Source organism: Nannobrachium achirus (genome assembly GCF_963921795.1).
Source record: "Nannobrachium achirus genome assembly, chromosome: 14".
In the NCBI taxonomy this organism is placed as follows: domain Eukaryota; kingdom Metazoa; phylum Chordata; class Actinopteri; order Myctophiformes; family Myctophidae; genus Nannobrachium; species Nannobrachium achirus.
In genome coordinates this window covers 18056010-18076149 of record NC_137821.1, presented here as the reverse complement: position 1 = coordinate 18076149, position 20140 = coordinate 18056010, and the positions used below count along the sequence as shown (strand labels likewise).

The window sequence follows — 20140 nt, the reverse complement described above, 5'->3', positions numbered from 1 at the left end:
GTACTTGAGTAAATGTAAAATGTACTTTTACTTTACAAAGCTGGTTAAAGGAGTCATTCAGACCAAAACACATATAGGGTTAAATCTGCCTTTTATCATGCCCCTTCATACCTGCTTTAGTCGATTTTTTTCATAGCTGCCCCTGTTGCTAGATTTCGGCTGCCCCTGTTGCTAGATTTAGCCGGCTCTCTCATAACTAACAGTGGATTGTCCTTAGGCTAGTGCGGTTATTTCTTTAGCTTCAAAGTTAGTATCTTTTTATTGGATTGTGTTTACACAACGTCCTGAGACCAACCACACCGCTGTTTTGACCTCACAGGCACCCTTACTTGTCAAACAGACGATCCTCTGCTCCTCCCCTCCCTTTCTAGGCTCTCCTCTCCCTGCTCTGGTGCAGAGCAGAAGCCGTTTGTGTTTTGGTCTGAATGACTCCTGAGGCGTACAGAGAGAAGTGGCGTGCATGCGTGTGTGTTTGCGTGTGTGTGCGACTGTGCGTGTACACATGTGTACCTCTTCTCTTGGGAAGTCGTGCCAGGTGCGGTTCCTGAGGTTGGCAGGGATGATGTCAGGGTTCTGTTTCCCCAGCAACCATTGGGACCACACACTCTGGTGACTGGGCTTCAGGATGCTGATGTTGAACACACCTGGGGAACACACACACACACACACACACACACACGCACGCACGCACGCACGCACGCACGCACGCACACTAGGGCGTTCACCAAATATTCGAATATCAAAGTCACTATTCGACATTGTTCACCAAAGTCGAATATTCGCTTATTTTATCAATAAATGTTTTTATTGTTTTCTCTTTAAAAAAATATATATATTTCTTCATGGTTTATAATGCTTGGATACATAGGAAGTCATAAGAATGAGTTGTCAATGCCCCTGGTGGATGAATTTGTTAATGCTGGATAGTATACCAGGGGTTCTCAATTTTCTTTTAGGCCGTGACCCCCAAAATAAACATATTTGAACTGGGGACCCCCACCCTGACAAGCAATTGGAATTGTAGGTATTACATTTAATGTGACTCGGTTCCGCAGATAAATATTGTGAAAATAGCAGATCTACATGCTCACAACGCCTCGCAACGCGAGGCGTTGTGAGCATGTAGATCGGCTATTTTCACAATGTTCGCCTCTTGCTTACTTAATATTTGACTGTTTGGCCAGTCCTGTCAAATATTCGACTATTCGAATACTTTGAGGTTGAATAATTCGAATACTAAAAATCACTATTCGTGAATGCCCTAACACGCACGCAAGCATACACGCACGCACAACCACACGTTTTTACATGCACTTTTCCATTAAAGGGTAGTTCACCCAAAACATTACTTATTTTCTATCAATTACACCCCACGAAGCCTTCATGGAGATGTTTTGGTTTTGTCTTATTCCTTAGGAATGCTAACCTGACTTGCGTCAGATGGTGGCAGTAGTGCGTAGGCTACCGCTCTACTTTACCATCTGAGATCTCTCGGTGGGAGTTGATAACGCTCGTAAAGCCCCGGGCCGGACCAATCAGCGGCAGCTACGGGCGGGCTCTGAGCGGCTCTGAGCCAATAGAGTCTGATTGCAGACCACGTGGATGCAGACAGGCCAATATGAGTGGTTGGAGTTGGCACTCCCAGACTGTGACAGAGAGACGGCCACATCCAATCACCTGCTAAAGAATTTCAAAAAATGGCCCGCCCCTTACATCGAGTCTGCCCGAGAGATCTCAGATGGTAAAGTAGAGCGGTAGCCTACGCACTACTGCCACCATCTGACGCAAGTCAGGTTATAGGAATGCAACAAAAACAAGAAAGTCTCCATGAATTCAAGGCTTAATGGGGTGTGTAATTGATAGAGAATGAAGAAGGTGAAAAAAGCTGCCACATTTGTATTCTATATGCCTAACAACTTCTATGTTATAATTACTATATCTGTTGGATGTTCACCAAAACACTATACCGGTATGTGTAGACTATGTGAGATGTTAGGTGTTCTTTGCTTCTGGAGGTCCCTGGCACAAAACATTTTCAGATGGGGGTCTGCGGCCAAATGTACATACATTTGGGGGTCCTTTTGTCACGAAAAGGTTTGAGAACTATTGATATACAGTAGAGCAGGGGTCTTCAACAGGGGGTCCGGGACCCCAGAGTTACTACAGGGGGTCCTCCAAAACTTTGAGTGATAGAAACTTTTTTTCCTACTTCACTTGAACCCTAGTGTCAATATTCTGAGAACTTTAGCCGAAAATAGCCGATCTACAAGCTCACAACGCCTCGCAGCTGCAAAGAGCTTTGGTATAGAGGGGAAAAAGAGCAGACTAAGTACAGAGCGAAAGGTCAAGTTTATTAAGTGTTGACGGTTCAAGTGGTTAAATATCTGATAACACAAATTGACATGAATCCAAAGTACACTGATGATTGTGCTGTCAAACGATTAAACTATATGGAATCTATGATAAGGTTGTGGGGGGGGTCCCTGCTTCATCTCTCTCTCAACTAAGGGGTCCTTGGCCTGAAAACGTTGAAGACCCCTGCAGTAGAGAATCCCAGATTGTACCGTTTGCATCAGGCAGTGGTTCCTTCAGCAGCGCCACGGTGGGATCCGAGTAGGCCTGGTCCAGAAAGTCCTCCACAGCGTGGGAACTGAGGAGCTCAGAGCCTGAGCCACCCTCATGCACCAGGAACAGCCTGGAAGACAAGGACAATCATCATCTTCAGTGTTTCTCAAATATTTGTCATATGCTAAGGTCCCCAAAATTGAAATATATTTGGCTGTGGACCCCCACCTAAAAGGATTTTGTCCCAAAAGACGCCCAAAGAGTTTGTGGTGTTAAAACGTAAAAAAAGAAATAGGGTTAAAATGGATAAAGAGATTATATGCTATATTAGCTAATTTAGCTGCGGACCTCCAGGAACCCCTCAAGGACCCCTGGGGGGGGTCCCTCGAACCCAATTTGAGAACCACTGCTCTAATGTTCAAAAAAAATATTCAGTGAGAGGGGATTGCTGCAGCTTCCCAGAGCACCCAGTAGTGGTCAGTGTGACCATTCATGAACTCCTACTACACCACCTCCATGTGAGGCCCACCTGGGACACTGTTCTCCATGCTTCACATGCAGTCGGGCCATCTCTCCATACTCCTCCTCTTTTTCACTGTCTTCCTCCTCCAGCTCCCATGTACTTTCAACAGGACTGGAGATCACTGCTGATGTCTGTCCATCCTCACTCACCTACAACAACACACACGCACGCACACACGCACGCACAGATATAACTTATAAATAACTTATTTGAATTTTCCATTAGCAGTAAAAGCCTTTTAACAGTTGTTTGGTTAAGGGGGCGATCACTCTGACACTCGTCGCTAGAAATGCGTTGGCGGATGACCCGATGGATGGGGGCAGCCGCGGGTCACATACCACCACATGGGCGCAATACTGTGATCAGTGAGTACGTTGGAATGTCTTCCCATATTATTTCTCTGCATTTCCTGTCATTCTCCACTATCACTGTCAAGGCAAAAAATAAAATACATTTAAAGTAAACAATAGGTTTCCTATGGATGGTGCTAATCTGCACATAATGTAAAAGTTAAAATATTCTCAACCTTTTAGCAAAAGCCGTGGAGTAGCATTGCTCGTCACAGTGCATTTGACCAAGATGCAATATCACAATATTTATCTGTGGAACCGAGTAAAAAAACTAAATGTAATGCCTCAAGTGCTTGTCAGGGTTGAGGGTTCCCAGTTCAAATATGATTCTTTTGGGGTGTCGCGGCCTGAAAAGGCTGAGAACCACTGCCGCAAGTTGTTCAGAGGCAGCAGATGCTATCTCCACACTCCAGCACTACAAACAACATGCTCTGTTTGGCTCCTGAGTTGTTTTTTAAAGAGTGATTCATTGTCGTTGCTGCTGTAACATCACACCATTTAAAAGCCAGCTTGTCCCATCATCCCTGCATATCATGTTACTTCTGAAAAAAACAGAGTCATCCTCATCATTTATAGACCCAGTTAACCACTTTTTAAACCTTTTACTGTATATACATTGTCTCCCCCAGGGGTCTATAATATTTCCCTTTTTTTCCATCGACACCAAATCAACACATTGCATCACAACGAGCTTGCAGATCTGCTATTTTGCCAAATATTCACCTGTTATGACTTTGGTAGCATATCTGAACCAATATGCACAGAGCGAACAACAATCAAGATGGTTAACTGACCTGGAAGTGGTTTCCGTCAGCATCTATGACCTCACAGGCCACCGGGCCCGTGTGACTCATGGCGTAGCTTCCTGGTTGGCCCTGCGGGGTTCCACTCTCTGGGCTGGGGGTCAGGGTGGGGTGGGACGAGTACACACACGTCCCGTTCTCCTTGATCTGAAGCAGGCCCGCACTGGAGGGAAACACCTGCATCACACACACAGAAACATATCTGTTTCAAACACCTAGAACACACACATAGAGAAACATAGGCCTATCTGTTCCAAACACATACAGACAGAAACGTGCCTTTCATTTGTGTGTCAAGTTGGCAACTAAATAAAGAAAGTCAAGACTATGGTGTTACAGTATATTATGCTGAAGAACGGCTACCAGAACGGCAGAACCTGTGAAATACTTTGCATGGCACAACACGGTTCACTTTGGGTCTTCTTCAGAATCAGAATCAGATTCAGAATCAATCTTTACATCACATCACATTACAAGTAAGGTCTGTGAAATTCTTAGTTGTGCATGCAGGCTCCATCACTGAAGTTAAAACATAGATTAGAGAGTCATCTCATAGTGCCATCTTATCTGACCCACCTGATAGGCCCCGTGATGGTTTGCCGTGGCGACCGTCCCATCCACCAGGAAGACGTGCGCCGTGCGTCTCTCCGGGTACATGACCACCGTGGCACAGCCCTCTCTCTCCACCATCACCACGCGCTCCCTGCCGGACGCCGCGCTCGCCTTGCCGCTTTCACACTCCTCCGTCTCACTGGCGAAGGCGTCCTCCTCCTCGTCGTTCCCGCGCATACTTCGACCGGCGAGCTCTCCCTCTTCCTCGCTGTTCTGGCACACGCTCGACTCGGCGGCGCGTTGTGGAGTGCCCTCGGTTCCACGTGCGCTCTCGGCGCTGGCCGTCCTGTCGGTGTTCTCTCCGCTGTTGCACGGCACGCTCACGGTCCTCTCCGCGTCCCACGCACTCGCCTTGCCGTCCTCCTCGCACACGCTCTGAGCGCGGCGCGTGACGCACGCTCTCTCCGGGTGCTCGTACGTGCACGAATCAGAGTTTGATTTGGTGCACCCACTCTCAGGCCACTCCCCTGCATGGGGAAAGCATGACAATAGGGAGGCAGGCCAAGGGAGGGAGTTGAAAGTAAGCAAGTAAGTGAGTACTGTAAGCAATAATAATTGGTGATCTACAGTACGAGCTCGTGTGACGTGTTGTGAGCTTGTTTATCGGCTATTTTCACAATTATTGTACACCACCAATGTAAAACAAAGTACTGTACAGGGTGGATAATCAGACAAATACATTTAGTAGATTATAAAAACAATAATATGTGTTATGTTGAATCGTTGATACATAAGAAAAAGAAAAAAGTGGGGGTGAAAAGCCTGCTTCTCGATTATTCAATTAACCTACAAGGTTCAAGGTAAAATGTTGCTTAATGAGCAAAATTAAGTCAGTTAGTCATTGATTCTAAATGTCGGTTCCAATATATTTTCGGTTAATTGCCCGGCCCTACTGTGTGTCTTGTGCTAAAGAATTGTCATTCAGATGATATGTGGGGACAGGTGCGTAGCAGCATGTGCATGTGTGTGTGCATGTGTGCATGTGTGCATGTGTGCGTGTGTGTGTGTGTGTGTGTGTGTGTGTGTGTGTGTGTGTGTGTGTGTGTGTGTGCATGTGTGCATTTGTGCGTGTGTGCGTGTGTGCGTGTGTGTGTGTGTGTGTGTGTGTGTGTGCATGTGCCAGTCACCTGTGCGCAGCAGTGTGTGGGAGGGGCGAGGGGGCAGGCTGTCCTGGTACAGGCTGGTGATTCTGGTTCCGTCTGCATGCTCCACCGTCAGGGTTCCATCTTTGTCCAAAACCGACACCACTTGATCCTCTCGGGTCAACATCACCTGGCAGGATTTGGCAAGGTCACTTTCAAGATGTTCAAATTCCATTCGTTAATACATTCTACAAGTCCTCTCCCTTTCCCCCCATCATATATTGCATAATGGTCCCAGATGGTAGAAAAGAACAAGATGCATGGGGTGCATTTCACTTTTAATTATTTACTCTTACTTTACTTCTACATAATCTCAGCACTACTGTCTTAAACATGTAGGATGTGGAGGGATAATATGAGGGGGCTAAGTGACACTCACCGTCTGGGTTAAGGGGTCCGTAGCATGGTAGGTGAGAGCTGGGTCGGCGGGCATAACCTTGTGCGTGTTGCCCACAGTGGAGATGCGTTCTCCAGAGGGCGTGGTGGTTACCCAGAATCCTCTCTGAGGAGTGGGGACCCCTATGGTGGGGACCAACTCTGGCTCAGCATCCTTCTTGGAGGCTTTCCCTACACACACACACACACACACACACACACACACACACACACACACACACACACACACACACACACATACAGGCACACACAAACACATATAGACAGCACATATGGCGTCAGAAGCAGAAAAGAATGAACCACAAGCACACATAACCCTACACATTCTACGAGACTTTATGGCCTCATCCTGGGAACTCTCTATAAGTCATCCTCAGACACCGGTGCTTTTCACACCAGCAGATAGGTGTGGGACGTCCTCTTGATCGATGCCTGTTTTACTGCTGGTTTCCACAGTACAAGCTCACTGGTAGAGAGCTTCCATTGTCGATGGCAGTGACCGGCTATTCGGTCGGTCGGTCGGTAGGTCAGTAGGTAGGTAGGTAGGTAGGTTAGGAATGGTAGGTAGATATTGTAACCTAATAATGGAGCTTTAGACATTTGGGGATCATTTCAGCGTTCCTAAAACCTCATGGGAATGACCACATCTCTGTGTTCACAACCTTCGTGGCAATGACATTTGACATTGGCCCTATTTTGACCATGTGGACGTAATTGGACTGCTTAGACCAGTGGTTCTCAACCTTTTCAGGCCGTGACTTAGCTGGGGACCCCCCACCCTGACGAGCACTAAGAGTTGAGGCATAACATTTTGTATAACACGGTTCTATTGTGAATATAGCAGATCTACATGCTCACAACGAAACGCGTTGTGAGCATGTACTGTAGATCTGCTGTTTTCCCACAGATTGAGAACGACTTGCTTAGACAGCAACAGGATCCATAGCAACAAGGTTCAATTCCATTCAAAGCCCTGCCTTCCTTCCTAGTCCCTTTTCAGTTGGTTTCTCCTCACCACCTATGCACTCCTTCCAATACTTTATGCAGCACCCTTTACACACACACCGCACACGGTACACTCATGTGGTTATGCATTACATTACTGATTCTCATCAGTTCAGTTTTGATTTGTTTGTTTTGAATGAATAAATAATCACTTTCGGTCTTCAACTGCTCCTCCCCTTGTTCCTTTGTAGTGGTCCTGGGACCCCCTATAGGCCAGGGTCATAACAGTAATTCAGTCTGCTCTGAGGCAGGGATAAAACCTATCCTCACCAGCGATAAAAGTGAGTGACTGGGAGATCCAAAGCATAGTCATGGATTCCCCCCCATAACCCCTCCAGTAAATCTAACCCTGCATGGTGACATGAATGAATTCTGTCCCAGTCAGCACATCAGTGTGTTGCTCACTTTTAACACAGGTTCTCTAAGACAGTGGTTCTCAACCTGTGGGTCGGGGGGTCCCCAAATTATTTTGGGGGGGTCTCCAGATGATTAAATTAATGTGCAACATTGATTTCTCTCTCAACAGTAAACAAACCAACAGAACGTTTAAGTGTATAGAGATATTGGGTATCTGCACATTTCTAAAGTCACAATTCAAGGATTTTTCTATACCTCTAAAAAATGACAAATTAAACACTGGCCAAATTGTCAAATATCAGAGGCAGAAATTGTGAAAATAGCCGATCTACATGCTCACAACGCCTCACGATGTGAGGCGTTGTGAGCATGAAGATCTGCTATTTTCACAATAGAACCGTGTTATACAAAATGTAAATCCTCAACTCTTAAAGGAGTAGTTCACCACTTTTCAACCTGTCTTCATATAATAGGTCCTCACTAATGTTCATGATAAAATATCACAATTTTTTTCTACTCAGTCCAAGTCTCCTAGGAGAGCTGTGGGAAGTTCAGAATCCATAGTCTTGTGACATCATCATTTTCCAAAAAAAAAAATTAATCAATATTTTTGAAAAAAATATTTAGATTTTTATTATCGCGAGAACAATGGCTTCCACTTTAAAATTGCAACTTTTCAGGAATAGAAAGCCTGCAGTTTCTATAAGCTGAATTGACAATCGATGATGTCACAAGACTATGGGTTTCTGACCTGCCCACAGCCCTCCTCTGAGAAAAAAAAAAGAAAAAAAAAAAAAGCTATTTTTGAGCGAGGACCAATTATATGAACATAGGTTGAAAAGTGGTGGAGTGCCCCTTTAAGCACTCATCAGGGTGGGAGGGGTCCCCAATTCAAATATGATTATGTTGGGGGTCGCGGCCTGAAAAGGTTGAGAACCACTGCTCTAAGATCCCTGTATACCAGTAGTTCAGTTCAAAGGCTGTGGAAACAGTGAATTGCATTGGGTCGGTTAGTGTTGCAGTCTAACCTTTCTTGTTGTCCTGGGTTTCTTTAACGTCTAACATGGATGTCATTTCGTCTTCCACTTCAGAGTCGTGCACCCACACCGGACCAGAGTCTGGGCTGAAACTGACGGAGCCGTCTGCAAACAGCACCTACACACACAGAGGCACTGCTTCAACCACTATGTGTATGTGCCTATTCTTTTCACGTCAAAGTCAAACATAAACATAAACATAAAGAAAATACTACAAAAAACAAGAAAAGAAAACAGGAAAACAAGACAAATGTGATCACAGATTTACAACAAAAAAAAAGAAAAGCTGACTGACGGGACTTACAGATTTCTCGAAGTATCATCACATCACATTATCAACATTCATATATAATGCTAAAGTAATAATGTCACCCATGGTTTGGAGTCAATAAGGTTGCTTGCATATACCTCTGGATCTGTGTGTGTGTGTGTGTGTGTGTGTGTGTGTGTGTGTGTGTGTGTGTGTGTGTGTGTGTGTGTGTGTGTGTGTGTGTGTGTGTGTGTGTGTGTGTGTGCGTGTGTACCTCTGTGGATCCGTCCCTCATGTATCTGACCACAGCTCCCTGAATGGTGACGACCCGGGACATTTCTCTGGACAGGGACGGGTCCTGGAGCCCAGAACCATGGGAAGGAAAACTCTGTCTCACCATCACAGCCCCATCGCCTGTAGACACGTGCACGCACACACACACGCACACACGCACACACACACACACACACACACACACACACACACACACACACACACACAGTTTTGTATAATTAAACTTGTGAAGACCCATTCCCAAGATGCATCACAATATGTCATGGCCAGATGTGACTTGTGGGGGCTAGTAGTGTTAGTGTAAATAGTAATACAGAAATTGCCAGCTTATTGTGTCTAAAAAAGACACATTTAGCCACTTGTACGCAGCAAAAATGGCTAAAACGATAGAAAGCAAACATTTCAAGACCAAATCTCGAAATGTCCGAAATGTCATGTCCTTCCTTTTGAGGTGTTTCAAATAGATGGTTAGAAAGAAAGGTGTGTGTGTGTGTGTGTGTGCGTGTGTGTGTGTGTGTGTGTGTGTGTGTGTGTGTGTGTGTGTGTGTGTGTGTGTGTGCCACACTGACCCTGTGGTTCCTCTGAGAAGAAGGTCAGCAACAGGCCATTGGGGACAGACAGGTTGAGGCTCTTGAACAGCGACAGTGACACGTTCTGCTGAGTGCCACACACCTGAGCCTACACACACACACACACGCACACACACACGCACGCGCGCGCGCATGCACACACACGCGCGCCAAAACACACATGTGCCACTGAGCTTTAGAATTAAAACCAGTATCTGTCGTTCAACAAAATCATGGCATACTCTTGATTCTTCTTGATCATTGAGCCCTACAGTATGTTCACTAGACAATGATTAAATTATTGTCTAATCACAATTATTTGACATAATCACAATTCTTTTGTCATAATCATTTCCATGTTGAACATTTTTCATATATTTTCAAACATTTAAAAAAATTGTGGAAATAGCAGATCTTCTATTTTCACTTTTAAAGTTCTTTATTTAGGTTATGAGTCATATCTGCCATGTGCAAACTTCAAAGCCTAAGATCCAAACAGAAATGTCACACAACACAATGTAAACACAATTAAATAGTTAATCGCAATTATTTATTATTTGAGCGACAATTAATCGCCATGTAAAATGTCATAATCGTGACAGCCCTAGTGTTCAAAGCACATGCTTAGTTTGTGGTTTGTCTGTTTTAAGGGGGACTGCCCCATAGGTCGAACTCCTGTTGGGTCGAACAGCGTCGGCAGGTTAGATAATCATCCGCGAGCGTCGGCAGGTTAGATAATCACCCGCGTCATGGTTACTGAGGTTAGGTTTAGGGTTAGGGTTAGAGTTAGGCATAGTTTTACTGAGGTTAGGATTAGGGTTTGGGTTAGAGTTTAGTGGTCGATCCAAAGGGTGTTCGACCTAATGACATGTTACCGTTGTCAGTGCCTGTGTGTGGCTGGCTGGGTCCTGCAGGGCCTGGGTGGGCGGTGGAGAGGGGTTCAGGGCTTTGGGACAGTGGTTCGAAGGAGGGAGCGAGGCTGGAGGAGAGACCGGAGGATTGCTTACGGTCTCTGGGACGTCCTCCTCTGGAACCAGAGGACTCCCTGGAACATAAAACCATCACTCACTGTACAGTATGGTTACATGAAAAGTTTAAAACCCATTAAAGGGACTACACCATGAATTTTCATTTTTCAAAATTGTATGTATTTTTTTGGGTGTCCCACCAGCACGTTATATCCTCACAAAGTCCTATTTCTGACCATTATGTCTTTCTCAGTTTATGGGCAGATCTATGTAAGCAGGTCTCAGAACGGGCTGTCTGATTTTAGGTCCGATTGTGACATCACAATCGGGACCTACTGCTACTGCTGTGCTGAGTGGGGTTGGGGAGGGGTGGGCAGGCCTGAGAAGGAGGCAGGAGGAGCTGGGAGAAGGTTGGGGAGGGGTGGGCAGGCCTGCTGAGCAGGAGGTGGGGAGGAGTGTGGGGCCAAAACTGGCTCAATAGCGCAGTCCTCCCACTCAGGACAAGGTGGTATTGCAGCTGAAAATGCTCTGAAAGCCAGGCAGAAATGACAGGGGCTCTGTATTCAGGAGTGGTAATTTAGCCTCAAACCTTTTGAAAAACGTTTTTGGGACACAAACAATGTTATATAAATTATTTTTAAATGCATGGTGTAGAACCTACCTGAGGTCGATTCTACAAATGTAGTTCTCATACTTTGAGGATTTTTCCAAAATGTAGAAAAATCACACCCGTGTGAACTGAGCGGTGGTCGTGGAGGCTGCGCAACAGCAAAACAAATATATATATATTGTGTGTGTGTGTGTGTGTGTGTGTGTGTGTGTGTGGGTGGGTGGGTGTCTGGCCTGGCCTGGCCTGAACAACAGCGCCCCTCCCTTAACATGTGTGGTCACAAAAGGTACTACATACAGGCTACATACAGACAGACACGCATACAGACAGACAGACAGACAGACAGACAGACAGACAGACCCACACACACGGCCACGTATAGGAGCGTTGTGACCACCGCTCAAAAAGTACATACAATCCATCTGGAAGCTAACGTAAGGTTTCGAAAAGAGAATAAATTAGCAAACAAATACAATGAATATCCTGCTTCTTAGGGGGAAATAAAAAAAAGAAAAAGTTACAATTCTGAGAAATAAAACGTACAGACAATGAAAAAGCAAAGGTAGCATAATGTCATGTGGCACCTGTGTATTGTCCAGTGGGTCCGTAGTAACTGTATGAAAGGCGAACTCCGTTGTCCAACACAGCTGAGAAGGAACCGTGTTTCACTATCTTGGCCACTGTCATGGACACACACACACACACACACACACACACACACACACACACACACACACACACACACACACACAGACAGACACACACACACACACACACACACACACACACACACACACACACACACATGCACCCACGCACATATAGGTTATCAAGGTTAATAAATATGTCCTTGTTATTGGTGCCGTTTTATTGGTTTGATTCATGTGTTTATTAATGAAATGTGTAAATATAAATTCCTAATGGATCCATTATTGTTGTAGTAACAGTAGTCATAGTAGCAGTAGTTGTAGTAATACAGCATATATTACATGTAGTAATAGTTAATGATGACAAAGTAACAAAAAAGTAATACATAAGCATTCATATAGGGAACCTATGGACTTGGAAGACCTAGGGTGGTCATGTGGGTCTTTCAGTTCTTTATCTTGAGTACCTTCAGAATCCTTAATGTCTCTGGTTGGGTCTTTATTTCCCCTGGTGTCAGGCGGGGTAGGAGGAGCGGCCGGTGACTCAACTGGCACACGGTTGACATGCGTGTAGAAGTGATGGCCGTCCTTCTTCACAGCAACCTTCATCAGACGTGCACCTGCAGGGTAAACATGGCTACAACTGCACATTCACAATGGAAAACACCTCCTGTATTACTGCAGTCAGCTCACATATCGTTGTTGTCGGGTGGAAACCTTCTATGTCCAAAACCGTTTGTTTTGTATTTATCATTTTAAAAAACGATTTAAAACAGTGAAAATAGCACACAAGTCTGCTTGTAGATCTGTTCGCTAGTTTTGTGCCACAGTCTTGTGTGATGAAGCAGGGCGTTAATTTACGTAAAGACATGCAAATTTAAAGCTTGGAGACTTTCTGCCCGACGGTGACAAAATATCTAGGGATCCCTTATATCCTTTGAGATTATTCTATCGATTTTGTTTTCGATTAATCGGAAAAATGTATGCTTAAAAGGTTTTATATCAACAAACCACACAAAATCAATAGACTAAATTCTCTAAAGATTAGCCATTTATGCCCTATTTTATACCACACTTGTACAACAGCGTCAAGGCAAGCTCACAACGCATTGCATCGCAATGTCTTGTGGATTTGCTATTTTCGATATTTTAGAAAATAGATTTTTTGAATATTTAGTTTTTAACATAATCGATTAAATCAATTAGTTCAGTTAACTGTTGCAACCATACATGTATCTACTGCAACTTGTGTTGCAGTATGTGTTGAGAGAAAGTCCCCTTTTGCCTAAAATAAATAGACTGTATATTGGAGATTATATTTCTGTGTGTTTGTCTCAGGGCTGTCACAATTATTACATAATCGTCTAATCGCAATTATTTGACAAAATCGCGATTATTTTTCATAATCGTCATAATCGTTTCCATGTTGAAAAATGTTCATATATTTTTTTTAAAGTAAAAAAATAGCGGAAAAATAGCGGAAATGGCAGATCTACAAGCTCACAACGCACCGCATCGCGGCGCGTTGTGAGCTTGTAGATCGGCTATTTCCACTATCAATGTTCTTTCTTAAGTATAAAGTTGTCGAATATGTCAGCAATTTCTTTGTATATTTAGGTTATGTGTCATAATTGCCATGTGCAACTTCAAAGCCTAAAAGCCAAACAGAAATGTAATTGTCAACGACAAAAACACAATTAAATCGTTAATCGCAATTATTTGAGTGACAATTAATCGTCATGTAAAATGTCATATTGTGACAGCCCTAGTTTGTCTATCTTTGTGCACCTTCTGGTGCTAGTCTCTGTGTGGGTTCATTTTAAGGGCTTTTGTATGCATGAATTAAGAGCGGGGTGTGAAATAGAGGGGGTCTCAGAGTGGGACTAATCTGCTATGGTGTGCACCGCCGATTCGGGCACTCACACCAGAGTCACATGGTGTTACCATCTGTAGTAACAGACTAACCCTTCAGAGGAGGTGTCTCCTCTGACGGCTGATTTGTGTAATTTATGTCAACGTGACAAATCTAATCGTTATAATCGCTTGTGTGTGTGTGTGTGTGTGTGTGTGTGTGTGTGTGTGCGTGCGTGCGTGCGCGTGCGTGCGTGTGTGTGTGTGTGTGTGTGAGAGAGAGAGACAGAGAGAGAGAGAGCAATAACCAAGTGCCGCGCTGTGAGCTTGTAGATCTGCCATTTTTGAAAAAGATTAAAAATGAAAACTTTGTGCAAGTCTATGAATATTTTTCCCCCGATTCTATAAATGTCTTATAAATCCTTCTAAGGTTTTTGAAAAACACATGTTTTCTACGTCAGTGGTTCTCAAACCTTTTCATGTCAAGGACCCCTATAATTATATGTAATTGGCAGCCAACCCCCATCTAGAAATATTAAGTACCAGGGACTCCCCAGAAGCAAATTTTGAGTTACAAATGTTAGCTTTAAAAATACATAAACTCCAAGATTTGCACATATTTTCACGACTTGCACTCGGTGCCACGCTGTGAGCTATATCTGCTATTTTTCAATAGCTAAAGTATAAAATAATTCTATAATAAAGGTCTAAATGGCTTAAACACTTAATACTTTACAATTTTTACAATTGTAAGAGAGAGAGAGAGAGACTGCTAGGAAGTGTACCGTGTACCTTGGACGTAGCTGATGGTCTCCACGGTGACGTGGCCCCCATCTGACGGGAAGAGGTACTGCAGCCGCCCTGACACCTGGATCAGTTTACCATCCATTCTGTAACCTAGGAAACCCTATGCAACACACACATAAACACACACACACACACACACACACACACACACACACACACACACACACAAACAAGATGGTTGATTGACAACTACCGGTGTGTTGTTTTGGATACATTTTGGTTCCAAAAATCTATAATAGCACTGCCATGACATTTAAAATCTTTACTAGGATCAAATGTGTTACAGACTACAGAGCCAACATGGCCACCACCATACAGGTTAACTTAACATTGTGAGTTTTTATCAGCCGCTCACATGGAAGGGCTCCTCTGGCTGGTGTAGTTCCTGTCTGTCCTCTATAGAGGGCACTGTGGCGGTGATGACTGACTCTGCAGGGCTCTTGGAGCTGCTGCGTGCCCTGCTCTTCCTGCCACTGGACAGGGCTTTCTTATCGTCTTTCTTGTCCTCTTTCTTGTCCTCTTTCTTGTCATCCTTCTTGTCCTCTTTCTTGTCCTCTTTCTTGTCCTCTTTCTTGTCCTCTTTCTTGTCATCCTTCTTGTCCTTGGCTGAGCCAGCCTTCTCGTCCTTCACCTTCGGCGTTTTGCGCCCACCCGTGTTGTCTTTCTTAGACTTCTTGGCCAGCTCCTCTTCTTTCAGCTGCTCCTGCTCCATCTTCCACGCCTTCAAACAACACGCGCACGCACGCACGCACGCACGCACGCACGCACGCACGCACGCACGCACGCACGCACGCACGCACGCACGCACGCACACACACACACACACACACACACACACACACACACACACACACACACACACACACACACACACACACACACACACACACACACACACACACAGCAGTAGACTAAGTATAGATTTGTCACAATTGCCATTTTACTCTGATGTTATACTTCTCAGTATGAGAATGTTTGTGTGTGTGTGTGTGTGTGTGTGTGTGTGTGTGTGTGTGTGTGTGTGTGTGTGTGTGTGTGTGTGTGTGTATGTGTGTGTGTGTGTGTGTACTGACTTTGAGGGAGCCTTTTCTGATGAAAGATTCAAGAGCAGCTTCACATGTTCCAGCATCATCAACTGTGGACACACGCAAATAAAATGGTGCATATTTTTAAATTGTAAATGGTTCATTTATATAGCGCTTTCATATCCAACGCATGGATTGTGCATTACATTCACACTCCGATGGCTGAGGAAACCATGCAAGGTATTGCTAGGTATTGGTATTGCTAGTTTCACCTAAGTAAGAGAGACACCTGTCTCTTTACACAAGCCACTCTGCCAGTGGGGTGGTTGCGTACCTGTAGATTCTACATGAATATTAATATGTTGCAAGAGCCTATCATCAAAGTTAATCTCTGTGTACACCAAAGGTATAAAATGGCTTGTTTGGGGCATTTTCAGAGAGATCTCGGGAAGATGTCCACCTGCTAAGATGACTGCATTCTCTGTTCTTTTCCACTCTGTACGTTTCTGGACTTTCTATGTTCTATGTCTGTGTTTTCTATCTTGTGTTATTAAAACTATCTATCTGTTACACTTGTCTCGTCTCCACTTTGAGGATGTATGGGGGAAAGGGGGAACCCCTACATACCTTTCACTGACTCAGCGGGGCTGAACTCTCTGGGTTGCTCCGCCTCCCTCTTTGCCTCCTCCTGTCTCGTCCAATCAGAGATGGCATCTGCAACGTGTTCCAGGTACTTCCTGTCAGTAAATGAAGAGGCAGCTTAATTTTATTATTACAGATTAATTAATTTCACCCAGACACGTGCATAACAGCAACGCAGTGCAACATTGCAGTATTCAAAAACAGTAAGTACGTAAGTACTAGTAAGACGCCTCAGACAATTCTTGGTCATCTGGCCAGTGATGTATAACGGACCAGTTTCCCATATATGGAGATCCATGTACTGTACTATATAGTACATCCCTTTTATGCCCATACAAGGAGTCTGAACCAGCCGCACAGATATGGGTTGTCTTCCTCCATATATGGGCATTCCCATATGAAGTTAGATATGGGCTTAATATTGTGATGTCACAGTGATGTGTCAAGGGAACCAACTCATTAAGACTGTAAACATGTGTACACACACGGCTTCACGGCTTCACGTCTACACAAGCTGTGACATTTCTCAAGGTAAACTGCAACCTTCGGTCGCAAACAAATATTTTCTATATCAATACACCACAAAACATAGCGTGCATGGTTGAACCGAATTCCATTCCCTCAGAAGCCCTGAAGTGAAGGTGCTCACCTGAACCCGACATCAGTGTGAAGAGCCATATCCCAGAATTCCTTGCACTGGCGTTCTTGGCTCATTGGATTGTGGCAGATTATGTAGAGGTTGTTGTCATGTCTTCCACGGAAGGTGTCGATGCAACGGTAGGCCTCCGAGGCACACTGGAGAACCTAGAACACATTATATTAGTGATGCGCGGGTCTGGTGGTTATGTAGACTGATAATTGTACAATCTATACTGTATTATTATATTAGTCTGATGATAATAATACAAAACAAAACTATTGAAAATACCTTGAGACGTACTTTAAATTACACATTACTATATAATTTAGTTACTACATGTATTAATATTTCATACTGTAATTGTAATTGTAAATCATACTCCAGCTAGATCTCCCATTCCACAGGGATACTCGTTCTCCGTATAGCTCTTTGCTGTCTTGACTCTCACATGAGAGGGAGAGAGAGAGTGAGTTGTGACTTGTGAGAGTGTGTGTGAGAGAGCGAGGATCACTTGTGTTGAAGGGCATGCTGTACTTAAGTGTATATAAAAGAAAACATGTTAATTATGTATTTCTTGAAGTGTGCTATGTGCGACACCTTGGACACATTATTATGCCAAATGGACTTAACAAACCTGTGCCATGGACTTTTTCCTCTCTTTACTTTTGAAATCATGCCTTGTTCTAGATGCACTGATAACACAGACATTTACTTGTATTCAATTGTCCAAAAGTGCTGATAAAATAAACCAGTAAGACTCCCCGGGAGATAAGTGAACGTCTGGTCGCATACACAAACTTTAGAAGGCAATGGAAGCCAATCAGGAGGGAATATGGGAAATGGGACAGATCCATGTTGATGACATGACTTTAGAGATCCTGTGTACCGCTTTGCGTGATTGGGAAAAATCTGGAGGAGCAGTGTCGAAAAATGTGTTTTGCAAGAATCTGCCTCATTGTGGCGCTAGAAGAGGGCCATGTGAGAAATGATTCGAAGTTGGCAGCCAAGGAGTGTGTGTGCTAAGTTTGGCATGGATAGGGGCAACGGTGCCAGAGATATGAGTAGGGCAAAAGTGTGACGGACAGACTGACAGACAGACTAACTGACTGACAGCTGGTGGAGGTTTTGAAAGTAACTGTTTTGATCAAACTGAATTGAACACACCAACCCACCCCCACTTACACACACAAATACAAGAGACTGCAGCAGACACACCTACTGTAACTCTGTGCATACCCAACACACATGAATGCATTATGTGCAAGTATGATTTAAAAAGATTTTAAAAATATATAATAATAAAAACTTGTCCGAAATAGAAAGCCTGCCGTTTCTATTAGCTTGGATTCCCCATCAATGATGTCACTGGGTTTCTCTTCCACTGTTGCCAGATTTTGCAAGTTTGGGGAGAGTGGGTGGAGAGTGGAGAGTGGGAGGGTCCTGTTATGTAGACAGTCTAAGCACTGTTCTGTCCTGTGTTGATCTGGGAGATTTTATCGAGGAAGCGGAGCAGAGGACTGCAGCTCACTGACCTCAAGACCAGAACATGTCAGCAAGTAAAGTCACATCCCAAACGGTCAAACCGGACCTCAAATGTCTACCATCAAAGTGGACCGAAGGAGATTAACTATTTGGGGGTTTTAAAAGAGAGATGTCGTCCAACAGCTTTTCAGCTGCTGCGTCAGAGGAGGAACAGCCACAGAACTATCAGCGAGCCATGCTGAAGCAGCCTGTGATAAAGTTACACAGAATAGGTGTGTGCATGTTTTTATGTTCCTCTACTCTTTTCTTTCATCTTCTATAGAAAGCAGATGTAAAGAAATGTTGTTGCTCTGTGGAGTAACGCAGTAATGCTTCCTCCCAGCACTAAATCGTGTGTGTGTGTGTGTGTGTGTGTGTGTGTGTGTGTGTGTGTGTGTGTGTGTGTGTGTGTGTGTGTGTGTGTGTGTGTGTGTGTGTGTGTGTGTGTGTGTGCGTGGCGTGCGTGCGACATAGAGAGAGAGACAGAAAGAGAGAAGGCCAGGAATCTGCCTAAATGTTCCAACGGCCAATCTGCGCCTAGCAGTTGCTGCTCCCATCCTAAGTTAAAGGAGTAGTTCACCCACAAAATGACTTTTTTTTCTTCTATTGATTAATCACACCATGCAGACTTGATAAATGTATCCCCATTGATTCCGGATGGAGACACAAATGCATTTGGGTCCCCATCGGAATCAATGGGGGTACATTTATTGTAATCAAATTATTGTCTTAGGAATGCAACAGATACAAAAAATATATTATTGAATTCAAGTCTCCATGGCGTGAGGAATACATAGAAAAAAGTCATTTTGAGGTGAACTACTCCTTTAAGAATATTATATCAGTTGGTGATAGAACACAGCTTGTATGTTATTTAAGAACGTTCTATGTTTTTTCTCTCTCCTCATTCTCCATGCCAGATGTCTTTCCTGCCCAACTCAAACATATCTTCAGCAGAAATAGACATCTTAAACATCACCAGAGAATTCATACAGGAGAGAAACCGTTTCACCGTGACCAGTGTGGGACCAGATTCAGCCGAAGCAGTAGTCTGAAACGACACCAGAGAATTCATTCAGGAGAGAAGCCCTACACCTGTGACCTGTGTGGGATCCGCTTCAGCCAAAGCAGTCATTTGAAAAAACATCAGAGAATTCATACAGCTGATAAACCGTACTGCTGTGATCAGTGTGGGACCAGGTTCAGCCAGAGCAGTTATCTCAAACGTCATGAGAGAACTCATAGAGGAGAGAAGACCTACGCTGGGAGTTTTAAAAGAGAGATGTCATCCAACAGCTTTTCAGCTGCTGCGTCAGAGGAGGAACAGCCACAGATCTACCAGCGAGCCATGCTGAAGCAGCCTGTGATAAAGTTACACAGAATAGGTGTGTGCATGTTTTTATGTTCCTCTACTCTTTTCTTTCATCTTCTATAGAAAGCAGATGTAGAGAAATGTTGTTGCTCTGTGGACGCAGTAATGCTTCCTCAGCACTAAATTGTGTGTTTGTGTGTGTGTGTGTGTGTGT

General features: G+C 44.2%; 1 protein-coding gene across 1 annotated transcript in view; it reads right to left on the bottom strand.

Moving 5' to 3' along the window:
- Nucleotides 1-20140, bottom strand: part of spag17 (sperm associated antigen 17) — a gene marked incomplete at both ends in the record, with an annotated part of 54337 nt that overhangs the window by 10839 nt on the left and 23358 nt on the right. The window contains 18 exons of the mRNA XM_080741431.1: nt 511-644; nt 2565-2695; nt 3095-3237; nt 4233-4418; nt 4818-5320; nt 5981-6125; nt 6375-6562; nt 8782-8908; nt 9315-9454; nt 9904-9964; nt 10779-10948; nt 12066-12161; nt 12596-12748; nt 14772-14886; nt 15142-15507; nt 15860-15921; nt 16439-16548; nt 17103-17257. Coding sequence (XP_080597557.1) covers nt 511-644; nt 2565-2695; nt 3095-3237; nt 4233-4418; nt 4818-5320; nt 5981-6125; nt 6375-6562; nt 8782-8908; nt 9315-9454; nt 9904-9964; nt 10779-10948; nt 12066-12161; nt 12596-12748; nt 14772-14886; nt 15142-15507; nt 15860-15921; nt 16439-16548; nt 17103-17257 — 2985 coding nt within the window. The remainder of the gene's footprint in view (nt 1-510; nt 645-2564; nt 2696-3094; nt 3238-4232; nt 4419-4817; nt 5321-5980; nt 6126-6374; nt 6563-8781; nt 8909-9314; nt 9455-9903; nt 9965-10778; nt 10949-12065; nt 12162-12595; nt 12749-14771; nt 14887-15141; nt 15508-15859; nt 15922-16438; nt 16549-17102; nt 17258-20140) is intronic.